Source organism: Capsicum annuum, chromosome 12, assembly GCF_002878395.1.
Source record: "Capsicum annuum cultivar UCD-10X-F1 chromosome 12, UCD10Xv1.1, whole genome shotgun sequence".
In the NCBI taxonomy this organism is placed as follows: Eukaryota; Viridiplantae; Streptophyta; class Magnoliopsida; order Solanales; family Solanaceae; genus Capsicum; species Capsicum annuum.
This window is the reverse complement of record NC_061122.1, coordinates 151,923-165,262: the sequence shown is the minus strand read 5'-3', so window position 1 is coordinate 165,262 and position 13,340 is coordinate 151,923. Positions and strand designations below refer to the sequence as shown.

The following is a 13,340-nucleotide window of genomic DNA, read 5'->3' as shown; positions in this document are numbered from 1 at the left end:
GTCCTATCACTCCCTTGAAATTCTTGCTTCAGCATATCCCAATATTCTTTGGCAGTTTCACATGCCATTATCCTTGTAAAAATTGATTCGGAGACAGCTGCGCGAATGAAAGACAAGGCTTTTGGACCTTTTGCAATCTCTTCTTCATGATTTCTGATTTGCTGAAGAGTTGATTTTCTCTCAAAGATTCTGGAGAATTGCCTTCCTCAACATACTTCTATAAACCAAGACCTTTCAAGTATGTCTTCATCTTTACAGCCCAAACTTGGTAATTTTTGTCATTAAAAATAGGAGGTGAAAGAGAAGGGCTGATGGAAGCCATATCAAAAAAGAGAACTGGACAGAAAGAAACTTGAACAAGTTAAGCTTGTTGGGTGATATTTGCTGTGTTTTTATAAGGAAGAACAGTCCCTTAAAGATCAATTTTGCTCTGATGCCAATTGAAGGAGAGAAAGAGAAAAACAGACATGAAAAGGGAGAGAAAAAATCTAAGTAGTGCAGTAATTTTTCATTCATACATCATAAGTGGTTTGAAAATATTCCTCAAAATCTGCAAACATGTCTCCTTATGTTATGCTTAAATAAAGTACCACCACACACTACAACTAACTTCAAAAATCTATAACTTACAATAAAAATAATGTAAAGATTACAACAAAATATCAAGACCAAGATGCCAAGTTGATAGCAGTTAGCATCACACAAAATCAGTACCCTTCGTCAATGTTAGATCAGCAGCCTCATTTCTTTCCTTTATATATATATATATATATATATATATATATATATATATATACTAGTCAAGTGTACGTGCGTTGCACGTGTGCTTCATGTCAAGTCATAAATCGACATAAAATATATAAAAGAAACATAAGTTATTGAAAAATAGAAATTAACTTTAGAGATTGAAGATAGGCGGTCGTTTCCTACGACGTGAACTATCACAAAACAGATAATAACAAAAATAATATGGTTAATCTTAAACCTTTACTTAAAAATTCTTCAAAGTCTGATCGACTATTTATCTCCCACCTGTAAACTATACAATAAAATAATACAATAATCGATATATATATAAAAATATTATTAAATTCTAACCTTTACAAAAAAAATCATCAAACTTCAACTAAACATTCATCTACTACCTGTATTAAGCAGAAAAACTACAGAAGTAACAAAATAAAAACTACAATAATTGATATATTAGAACGATATTATTAAATCCAACCTTAACACCAAAATTTATGAAAGACCGATCAAATATTCATTATCAACAATATAGTTTTGAACATAACAGAAACTAAAACAAAATAATATGATAATTGAGATATTAGAACAGTATGATATAAACGACACCTTCAGAGCCCATTGAAAAAGTAGTTATAAGAATATAACTGATATTATTACATTATTGTAGGAGAAAATTCAATTTATCGAAGCCTAAAATTTTTTTTCTCCAAAAAAAGATTACTATAAGAGGATTCGTTAAATTGTTAAATATGTAATAAGAGGGAGAAAAAGGAAAATTTGATGATTTTCATCTAAATTATAGCAATACTACTCTTTTCCCCCTTTTTTTTGTGACGTACAAAAACACACAACATTTTTTAATTTACTTTATTAATTAACTAATTTTGTAAATATTTATAAATTATCAAATTATTTATGGTAGTATATATTTGGTTATTAATTTTCAAGGTTTAGCATATATGGTAGTATTAATTCTTCTAATATTTTTTTTACCATATATTTTAGGACTCCTTAATTTATAAAACATATTTTCCTTTTATAATGTAATTTAGAACTCTTTAACTTTAAATATTATATGAATAATTAAATATAAATTAAAGAAAATAGTAAAAAAATAGTTTTATCTATTGCAGAGATTTTTAATGAAGGTCAAAAAAAGTTCAAATGGTCTTCACATTTTTAATATATATATATATATATATATATATATATATATATATATATATTCAAATTAATTGATGGTCTTTCCATCTACTAAAACATAATGAACACTCGGGGATTGGTGGTTTATTTACTCTCTTATGTATAATGCTTCATTTATTGTGCACATCTTAATATCCTGCTTTGTCAAGGCTGTCACACTATGAAGAACACTTGTGTGTCAAGGTGAGGGAAGATCCTCCTACTACAAATCCTATATGCAAAAAGTTTCACTGCTTTGGTAGCATATTGTCAGTGAAACACTTCTTTCAAAATTTCCATGTATGACTGCAAATGAGATTGTTTGATGCCAGTGACAGAATCATTTGTTTGGATTAATGATCTTGTCAAAATGAGATGCGCTCTTTTCTATTCTATTTCTCAGCTTTGGCCCCATAAACAATAGGCAGCAAGTTTACTTTAGCTGGGAAAAGAACGGAAAAAGAAGGCCATGATTTCCCTGTCTACTCAGATGTTTCATATGTTTGTTTGTTGAAAATATGTCTTAGAAATAAAGTAGAAATAAATAATTTTAGTAGTTTTAAATTATTAGAGTGCTATCTGATTTAGGAATTAGTTGTCCCTTTATTATTTGAATAGAAATTAGTTATCCCAATTTAAATTGAAGTGTAGTTAGAAATTTAGCTATAAATACATGTTTTGAGTTATTAATAAAAAAAGTTCCCTTTGACAATACTATTATCGTATTTTATTTCTCTCCAACTCTTTCTCTGTTATTTCTCCAATTTCAAAGTTAAAAATCAACAATTGGTATCAGAGCGTCAGTTTCTTGAGAGATGTGTGAGAGATGAATTCTGAAAACAACTTTTCCCAAACAGCTCCTTCTGTCTTTGATGGTGAGAATTACCATCTTTGGGATGTAAGAATGGAGACTTATCTTGAAGCTTTAGATCTTTGGGAGGCTATGGAGGAGGATTATGATGCTGTTCCGTTGCCTGATAATCCCACGGTAGCCCAGATCAAAAATCAAAAGGAAAAGAAAATTAGAAAATCAAATGCAAAAGCAACTTTGTTTGCTAGTCTGTCTCCAATAATTTTTATGAGAATTATGGCCTTTAAATCAGCAAAAGAAATTTGAAATTATCTGAAGGAAGAATATACCGGAGATGAAAGAATACAAGGCATGAAGGTGTTGAATCTAATAAGGTAATTCGAATTGCAAAAGATGAAGGAATCTGAGACCGTCAAAGAGTACTCAGACCGTCTTCTTAACATTGTTAACAGGGTAAGATTGCTTGGCACAAAATTTAAAGATTCAAGAATTGTTGAAAAAATTCTTGTTACACTGCCTGAAAGATACGAAGTATCAATAATGTTACCTTGGAAAACACAAAAGATCTGTCCAAGATTACCTTGATAGAATTGTTAAATACGTTGCAAGCGCAAGAGCAAAGGGGGCTTATGAGGCAGGATGGTATGGTTGAAAGAGCTTTGGCAGCCAACCACAAGACTTAAAGCAAGGGTAATAATTCAAGAAAAAATTACCTACCTGGTCAGCACTGTGGCAAAATAGGTCTTCCTCCATTTAAATGTTGGAAGAGACCAGATGCACAATGAAAGATTTGCAATCAACTTGGCCATGAAGCTGTGATTTGCAAAACCAAATCTCAAAATTATGAAGTAGAAACCCAAGTCACCAAAGAAGAAGAAGAAGATCACTTATTTGTGGCAACATATACTTTAACCAAGAAATCTGATTTTCGGATGATTGATAGTGGTTGTACAAACCACATACATATGCCAAAACTTTTTTAAAAAAGTTTAAGCCTTTGGAAAATATGAAAGTAAGAATTGAGAATGATGATTATATTCCTGCAGAAGTAAAAGGGAATGTTGCAATCAAAACAATTTCAGTTGATATGAGAGGCAAAAGTTTCTTATTTAATCCAACAGAATATGCACACAAGCCATGCAAGAACAAAGATGACTTGACAGATTTATTCAAGAGGTCAAATTCAGCCAAAGCCGAGACAATTTCTGATCCAAGGAAGAGTATTAAAAATATGTCTCAGATTTAAAGTAGGAATAAATAATTTTAGTAGTTTTAAATTATTAAAGTGCTATGTGATTTAGAAATTAGTTATCCCTTTATTATTTAATAGGAAATTAGTTATCTCACTTTAAATTGAAGTGTAGTTTAAAATTTAGCTATAAATACATGTTTTGAATTATTAATAAAAAAAGTTCCCTTTGACAATACTATTATCGTATTTTATTTCTCTCCAACACTTTGTCTGTTATTTCTCCAATTTCAAAACTAAAAACCAACATTGTTTAACAAGAGAGTTTGTATATCGACCGTCTTTGTTGCTAGTTGGTTTTGTTTCCATTTTATTTGGTGATTGGCTCATTTGGTCTTTTTTTCTTGGATGATGATAGGAAGCTATTTTGTTAGATCTTCTCAGAGTTATTCGAAATCACCGAACTAGTCTTGCCACTCCCATCGGCCCGGTAGTGATGCTGACTTGGAAAACATGCCATATGGTTCTGCCTTCAATCATGGAGCACCATCAACTTGTCCATTGCTACTCATTGAGCCATCTTATAAGATCAATGGGGAAGACCGCTCAAAAGGTCGGCCAATTCGGGTGAATGATGAAGAAGATACCAAGGAAAAGGCTACAATGAAACCAACACCTGACAGCAAGGTTGAAACGAAGAGTGGACCTGCATCTGATCCTAAAACCAAAAAAATAGTTCCAGCTAACTCTCATGGTAAGGATGTGCCAATTTCTGACTTGAAAATTGATCCCAAAGTCGACAAAATGGCATTTGCTGAATCCAAAGATGGCACTAAAATGTCGTTGGATCAAAAACCGAGTAAGACAACAGTGAAAAACACTTCAAAACCTGTCTCAAAAGTTGAGTCAAAGTCTGCAGAAGTTGGTATATCTGATTCCAAAGATCTTCCAGAGAACATTTCTAGCAACAAGTTAGTTAAGAAGGTAAGCCAGGGAAGTGGCCGTTCGACCAATGTAGTTGATAATTCGGCAACTTCTCCATCAGATGTTAGAGAGAAAACAGACAGTGTCCCATCTACTTCACAATCTAAAAGAGAGGATGAAAAACCACATTTGTGCCATCAAAACCTGCATTAGAAGAAAACATAGTTCTTGGTGTTGCTCTCGGGGGTTCAAAACGAATGCTTCCAATTGAAGAAGAGATCTCACCATCTCCAAATCCAGCTGAATCCAAAGAAATGACTACTGGCCAGAGCGGCAATGCTTCTACCGTCGCAGCAAAGATAAACAAAATGGACAAACATTCGAAACATTCTAATTTTGCAGCTCCCGATCAGTCGGGTAAAAGGCCCTTCACCGGAAATTGATCCACCTGTGTTTATTTCCAACCATATGAAACTAATTATTCATCAACACCAGATTTGATGTTTATATGGTAGTTGTCTTTTCTAACCGTATGAAACTAATTATTCATCAACGCCAGATTTGATGTTTATGTGGTAGTTGTCTTGATATCCAAGATAGTAATGTCTTTAGCCTGTTACTCTAGTATAAAATGAATAATTATAGGGCTTAGTCATGTTAGTTGCTAGTGTTTTTTGATTATGTGTTTGCTGTGTCCAGTTTGATCCTCCAGTGTCATACTTCTTTTTGTTATTGCAAATTCTACAGGAATGGCCATTTTTTTTTCTCAATAATGCTGGCTAACAGCAGATACAAATTCATGTATTTTTGTCGATTGTGTAATCTATCTCTAACCAAAGATCCTTCAAAAGATAGTCAACAGCAGGTATTCATATAAACATGTGAGATCAAATATCAAACTAAAGCACTAAGTTACAACGGATAGATAGAATCCCAACTATAAAGTACGGTAGAAATTTAAATAACTATGGTTCCTGTCCTGCCGCAACACGCCCTTCTGACAGCAGACCAAAGCAAAACTCACAGCTTGGCAATCCAATAATAGGCCGTAAATGGAGAAACAAACCAAAATAAAGTTAGTATCAAGTACAAGTGCATTATCCACATAAAGCAAATGCCAATGATTATTGTTTTATGTTTCCTTTGGCAACGTATCACACAAAATCCTAAAACAGAATTCAACTTTGTATTTTATGCAGGCAGTACAGTAAAGAAGATTCGGAAATTTCCACTTAGCCACAAAGAGAATAAGGGAAAAAACAAGATCCCAAAGATCTTTCCGCTAACATATTTAATCATCTTTGTATTTCTATCAAGACAAGGGCCAAGCCAGCAACAGTATCAAATATCATGAAGAAATTTCACCCTCCTATCACATCAAATGCAGTGCTTTGAGTACAAGTAAAGGAAAATGATTTGGGGAAGTTATTTTAGGGTGGAAAATATTTTCCAAGGGAAAAGCATGCTCCTCAATTCAAGGTTAACAGTAGAAAATAGTTTTCATACAACAGAAACCCAGGGTAAGGCATATTGTGTTTGAGCTTCTCACATGCAGTGTTTACACATAGTTATCCCAATAGAAAACCTAAGATTGAGAGACTAATAGTGAGATTTAATACTTTGACATTCATCCAATATGTATCGCAACATTGCCACTAAATTCAACTTTGGATTTTCTCTCTGCATTTTATGCAAGTATTACTCTGTTGAAAATTTGGAAATTTTCACTTAGCCACCAAGGGCATAAGGAAAAAAAGAGAATCCAAACATCTTACAGTTTAACATATTTTATCATCTATGTATTTCCAGCCAGACAAGGACCAGCAACAGTAACAAATATCACAAAGAAATTTCACTCACCTGTCAAATCACATGCAGTGTTTTTTGTACAAGTAAATTAAAAAGATTTTAACATTTGTAAAGAAAAATGACTTTCAGGAAGTTACTTTAGGGTGGAAACATTCTCCCATATTCAAGCTCAACGCTAGAAAATAGTTTCATACATCCTACCATAAATACCCAGGGTAAAGCATGATGTTTTTGAGCTTCTCAAAAATCCATCACGTACTCGGTGTCTGCACATAGTTAACCCAAATAGAAAACCCATCCGCAAGTCAATCATCTCAAAATAGCAAAATCTACTAAGATTGAGAAACTAATAGACCAATTGCTGTTGAAACACAGAAATAAAATAAAATAAGTAATCATTCAAAAATATAAATAATTCCACCTAAACCACACTTACAATAGAAAATTAAAAAAGGAAGACACAAACTGCAAATATCAATAGGTGTTTGATTACCCCTTCTTTAGCCCGGCAACAGTAGATAATTTTACCAGTATCAGCGTAAAGTGTACCAGCATGGATTTGAAAAGTTTCAATAGGTGTACCAAGAGTGAGATTTAATACTTTGACAGTCATATAATATGCATCGGTCGACGGTATTGCAAGTCCTCAGGGGTCAGAGGAATTGTTGGATCCCCTTCCCCAGGTGCCAACAAGTCCAGAATGTTCGAGACTGGTTCTTTTAAAAGAAGTTTATCTAACCTCTTTTCGAGTAGCTCTTTTGCTATCACGGGATCCCGTAGTGATAGTAATGCCAATAAATAACGAACTTCATATTGCCTCTGCTTCTCCTTCTTATCACCCTCGGCAACTGGTACCAAATAATTTAGTAATTCCTATAATCGATGCTTTTTTTCCCACTCTCCATATCCTTGTTTGTCAAGACGTGCTTTTAGCATCATCTCCTCGTATGAGTACTCTTTTTCCCAGCCCTCAGGTGGTGCTGCTTTTTTTCTCTTCGCCTCCTCCCTTCCCTCCTCCTCCTTCCCCAAAACAAGAATAAGGGGTTTTTGCATCATCTCCTCCTCCTCGAACGATGGTATCGAACCCTTCTGTATTTCCCATGATCGATTTTTCTTTTCCCAATTTATACATCCTTGTCTGTCAGGATCAAGATATGCTTTTACCGTCTTCTCCTCGTATGAGTAAATTCGTTTCCAATCCTCTTCCTCAGGTGGTGCTGCTTTTTCCCTCTTCTTCTCCTCCTCCTTTGTTGGCTTTGGCTCAGCTAAAGGGTGTATCTTTTCCAACAAAGCATCACGATTCGTTTTTCCTAAATTTAAAGCCTCACATTCGTACATGGCTTTAGGCCACAAATAATATCGACCCGCCAAGTGTGTGCGCGCGGTGAAGTGAGCAAACCAGTCCAATCCTAGTCAAAATCATGAAGTCTCATAAATCTTTTTCTACTTTTCGTATTCCTCCATTTTAAGTGCAAGAAAATTAAACCAAGAACAATATGATACTCTCTTAAAATTAGCATAAAACAGGATATATGGAAATAAAACATCAGTACACCAATGAAGTTAAAATATTGATATCGTATGAGCTGCGTTTGGAGTTGCGGCACCATCCTCGTTGGTTACAAAACTTTAAACAAAACTTTTTTCTTCTTTAAATCACAAAACTCCATTATTAGAAGGGGAGCTATGTGATTGCATAATGCCACAGGAACTGAATATTCATTTGTTCATCAGTTCTAACAGTTAACTTAAAAGTTAAACGCGTTGGAGTAGGGATCAATCACAACAATCTTGTTTTAACCAAAAAAAATAAAAATAAAAATCACAACCACCTATTCACTACTAACAAGCAACTACAAGTAATGGGCACAATCCCTAACCTGCAAGTATAAAGGCGAAGATATTACTGAAGAAGCTATTATGGATCACTCTCACGCAAATGCCACCACTACAGGATAGTGTTATATATTAATCAAATAACAAATTGTTTGAATAATAAAAACTATCTAGATACTTACAAAAAACAAAGACCTCTTATCACTCTTCAAAGTAAAAAGGGCTTAAACAGCACAGAATCTCAACAAATAGTAAATTTAGAAAACTAAAATCCAGGTGAGAATATATAATAATATACTCAAAACTAATAAAGAGGTGAGATCAAATATCAAACTAAAGCACTTAAAGTTACAAAAGAGAGATAGAATCCCAATTATCAAAGTACCTTAAACCATAATAACGAAATCCCAAACTTAGAAATTTAAATAACTATGGTTCCTGTTCTCCCGTGACACGCCCTTCTGGCAGCAGGTCAAAGCAAAACTCGCAGCTTGGCAAACCAATAATAGGCTGTAAATGGAGAAACAAACCAAAATAAAGTTAGTTATCAACTACGAGTGCATTATCCACAGAAAGCAAATGCAAATGATTACTATTTTATGTTTCCTGTGGCAACCTATCATAAAAACCTAAAACAGAATTCAACTTTGTGTCTCATACTAGCAGTACAGTAAAGAAGATTTGGAAATTTTCACTTAGCCACCAAAAGCGCAAGGGAAAAATGAGATCCAAAAGATCTTTCCACTTCACATATTTAATCATCTATGTATTTCTATCAAGACAAGGGTCCGGCCAGCAACAATATCAAGTATCACAAAGATACTTCAGACTCTCCTATCACATCACATGCAGTGCTTTGAGTACAGCTAATTTGGAAAAAGATTTTAAATTTGTAAAGGAAAATGATTTGTGGAAGTTTTTTTAGGGTGGAAATATTTTTCAAGGGGAAAAGCAGGCTCCTCAATTCAAGGGTAACACTAGAAAATAGTTTTCATACATCATGCCACATAAACTCCATAGTAAAGCATATTGTGTTTGAGCTTCTCACATGCAGTGTTTTTACACATAGCTATCCCAATGGAAACCCTACGAATGAGAGACTAAAAGACCAATTGCCATTGAACCACAGAAATAAATAAATCACATATTTTAAATAAAAAACTACTCCACACAACACATATTCACGACATAGAAAATAAAACAAGAGAACAAGATGTAAACATCATTAGGTGTTTGATAACCTCTTCTTTAGGCCAGCAACAATAGATCATATCATTATTGACACATCTTATACCAAGTACCAACATTGATTTGAAAAGTTCCGATAGGAGTACCAAGAGTGAGATTTAATACTTTCACATTCATCCCATATGTATCGCAACATTGCCACAAAAATCAACTTTGGATTTTATGTTTGCAGTTTATGCAAGTACTACTGTATTGGAAATTTGGAATTTTTCACTTAGCCACCAAGAGCATAAGGGAAAAAGAGAATCCAAACATCTTACAGTTTAACATATTTTATCATCTTTGTATTTCTAGCCCGACAAGGACCAGCAACAGTAACAAATATCACAAAGAAATTTCGCTCACCTATCAAATCACATGCAGTGTTTTATGTACAAGTAATTTAAAAAGATTTTAACATTTGTAAAGAAAAATGACTTCCAGGAAGTTATTTTAGGGTGGAAACATTCTCCCATATTCAAGCACAACACTAGAAAATAGTTTCATACATCCTACCATAAACACCCAGGGTAAAGCATGATGTTTTTGAGCTTCTCCAAAATCCATCGCGTACTCGGGGTTTGCACATAGTTAACCCAAATAGAAAACCCATCCACAAGTCAACCATCTCAAAATAGCAAAATCTACTAAGATTGAGAAACTAATAGACCAATTGCCGTTGAAACGCAGAAGTAAAATAAAATAAGTAATCATTCAAAGATACAAATAATTCCACCTAAATCACACTCACAATAGAAAATTAAAAAAGGAAGACACAAACTGTAGATATCAATAGGTGTTTGATTACCTCTTCTTTAGGCCGGCAACAGTAGATAATTTTACCAGTATCAGCGTAATGTGTACCAGCATGGATTTGAAAAGTTTCAATACTAGTATCAAAAGTGAGAATAGAGCGTAGTAAGGATTATATAAGAATAAGAAAATGAGTTGTAATGAAAGACAATTATCAGAAAAAGGAGTTTAGTGGGTGGTTTTAAAGCCAATTCCTTCAAACTATCCGTAATTAAAAGGATTTACACGTTTCTGTTTAAATTTCTTACTTTTTACTTTTTATTGGTTTAAATTTTAATAATTAAAATAAACAAATATGCTAGATCGCGTGTGTATATCTCATTTTCTTTTTAGCATTTCTTGTTGTTTAAAATTTGTCCTAATTAGTATAATTTTTTTTTTGGCAGTTATTGATGTTTAAATATTTTTTAAGAATGTAATTATTTAAATTTGTATTGTAATTATTTGTTTATTTTGTAGTTATTGTTGTTTAAATTTGTATTGTAATTTTTTTTAATGTTGTAACGAAAATTGCTTTTTTGTATCTTTTGTTATTTAAGTTATTTTTTAAGATAATATTATTAATAAAGGTAACATAATAAGTAAAAGTTTATTAGCAAATTAGCAATTAGAAAAAATTATTGGTAAGTTAGCAATTAGCAAAAATTATTTGTAAGTGGATGGTGTTATTCATCTTTTAAAAACTGTATTTCAATTGTAATGGGGATGAGGAAGTTAAGGGTGTTAAAAAAATAGGCTTTTAATTTTATTTTTTTTTTCAAATATTGCTGCTTTTATGAGGTGCTGCCACATGCCAGTTTTTGTTTCTCTTATGAGAGAGATACTTAACTAAATTGTTAACTATGTAATAAAGTCTAATTATATAATTATTTTACCCACATAGCATCAATATTTATCGATAAAAAATTATACTATTTTTACATGATATCTCAATTTTTCACTTTATATATCTTCATATGTAATTTTGGGTCTCATTATATGTCATTTTTCTTTTTTTTTTTTCTCTTTTGTTTTCATCCTTTCTTTCTTTTCTATATCCTTAATTTTTTAAGTATATTATCGTTATCTTATAAAAGAGTTGATGCACGTGAAGTTGTTTGACATGAAGTGATAAGTCAAGAATCTATTTTACTAATATTACTGTTATTTAAGTTTTTGCAATATTTTTTTTATTTTTCGTAATATAGCTATATTTATATGTTTACATAATTGCAGACAATGGAGAATATGAGAAGTGAAATGTCACTTCTCTTAGGCTAGAATGTGTATTTATCTTTTCTAAATCTTTTTGCCTCTTTTTAAATTTTTTTTCTTAAAATATTTGTTGGAAAGAAATACTCTATCAAAAAGTTCATAATTGTATATATTCATTGCTCAAAAAGAGACGTAAGAATATGAAATAGTTTTAATAAATAAATTCATTAAATGGAAGGACTTCATTGCATCAAACTGATTTGATATCCTTTCAAGTCACGTAAAATGCTTTGTATTTTTTAAAGTCTTATACAGTAGGTGTTTGACCATGAAATTAAAAAAAATTTGAAGTTGGAGTTGAAATTGGAGTTAGAGTTGTGTTTGGTCATGTCTTTTTGAAAGATTTTTTTAGATTTTTGATTTTTTTTTTAAATATGATTTTATGCCCTCAACTTTTAAAAACTATCAAAATCGCTTAACTACTAATTTACCTACTAACATACAACCAAATGTGATTCTTATATGTAGACACTTCCACTACTCAAAACAAATTTGCATTAACGAAGAAAATAGCACTCGAGAACAAAGATTGATAGCTAATGACTCTCTTAACAAGCATTAGAACTACAAGAGATAGAATGATTGATTTGGATCATTTGTTTAGACGCATTCAAAAGTTGTTAATGTATGACATTAGTAACGACAAAAAATGACATAATCTATTTAAATATTGTATTTATTAAAGCAATATAGTATGATATAATATAATAAAATACAATATGTTGCATTATAAAATAATACGTAACAACCATTCAAACACAGTGGGGAAAAATAAATACATTACAAAACAAAATCAAATCACATATAAAAAAACAAAAATTTCAGCAGTAAAAAAGAAAAAGAATAAAGATTAGGTGCATAAATTAAATTTAAAGACGATATATAACATAAAATAATTGTAGATTAATGATTTGGGGAGAAAAATTCTGAATGAGTGTTTTGTGACAAAAATTGCCGGGACATATGTAAACACGTAATCATTATATAGTAGATATAAATAGTTCTAAATATTCTTATGCATGTAGAATAGGTATAATAAAGCAACCTCAAGTTAAATAGGAAATATTTAATTTTAGGTTGCTTGAATTCTAAGTAGGTAAGACAATCTAAAATAAAGACTTCTAAACTTGAGGAAAAAAAATTTAAAAGTTGAGGACCCCTAAATTAAATTTTATAACCATAAATTCATTAATTACATATATATTATCTTTTGAATTTTGATGTAGCATGTACGGACCTTATAATTGAAAATTGGGTACCATTGAGTTTGGTTTTATCACTCTTCCTATGGGTGACATTAAATAAATATTAATATCTCCTCCATCAACATCTTTCTTACTGAGAAAACTTAGAATTTTACCATAACTTTAGGGTTTCTTAATTTTTAAAATATATTTTTTTACTATATTTTTAGGAATCATTAGTTAATAATTTTTCTAAAAAAATTATATATATTGTCTTTTACCATATATTTTAGAACTTCTTAATTTTAAACATTATAAAAATAATTAAATAATAATTTGAAAAAATATTAAGTATACGTAA

The 13,340-nt window shown here is 31.6% G+C and overlaps 1 protein-coding gene across 2 annotated transcripts; it reads right to left on the bottom strand.

Moving 5' to 3' along the window:
- Positions 1-6,812: 6,812 nt before the first annotated feature.
- Positions 6,813-10,673, bottom strand: LOC107849940. Of its 2 annotated transcripts, none has more exons than XM_016694456.2 (3): positions 10,537-10,673; positions 8,887-9,011; positions 6,813-8,074 (listed from the first exon to the last, which is right to left on the bottom strand). In XM_016694456.2, exon 3 carries the CDS (start codon positions 8,001-8,003, stop codon positions 7,539-7,541), a length of 465 nt encoding a protein of 154 aa, XP_016549942.1. In that variant the 5' UTR covers positions 8,004-8,074; positions 8,887-9,011; positions 10,537-10,673; the 3' UTR covers positions 6,813-7,538. The 2 variants fall into 2 exon arrangements, with proteins under 2 accessions (XP_016549942.1, XP_016549943.1); XM_016694457.2 differs by lacking the exon at positions 10,537-10,673 and adding an exon at positions 10,245-10,464.
- Positions 10,674-13,340: the final 2,667 nt, after the last annotated feature.

What these genes read in the sequence shown, in the direction of transcription:
- LOC107849940 (XM_016694456.2), bottom strand. Translation starts at nt 8,003, where the DNA reads ATGTACGAATGTGAGGCTTTAAATTTAGGAAAAACGAATCGTGATGCT.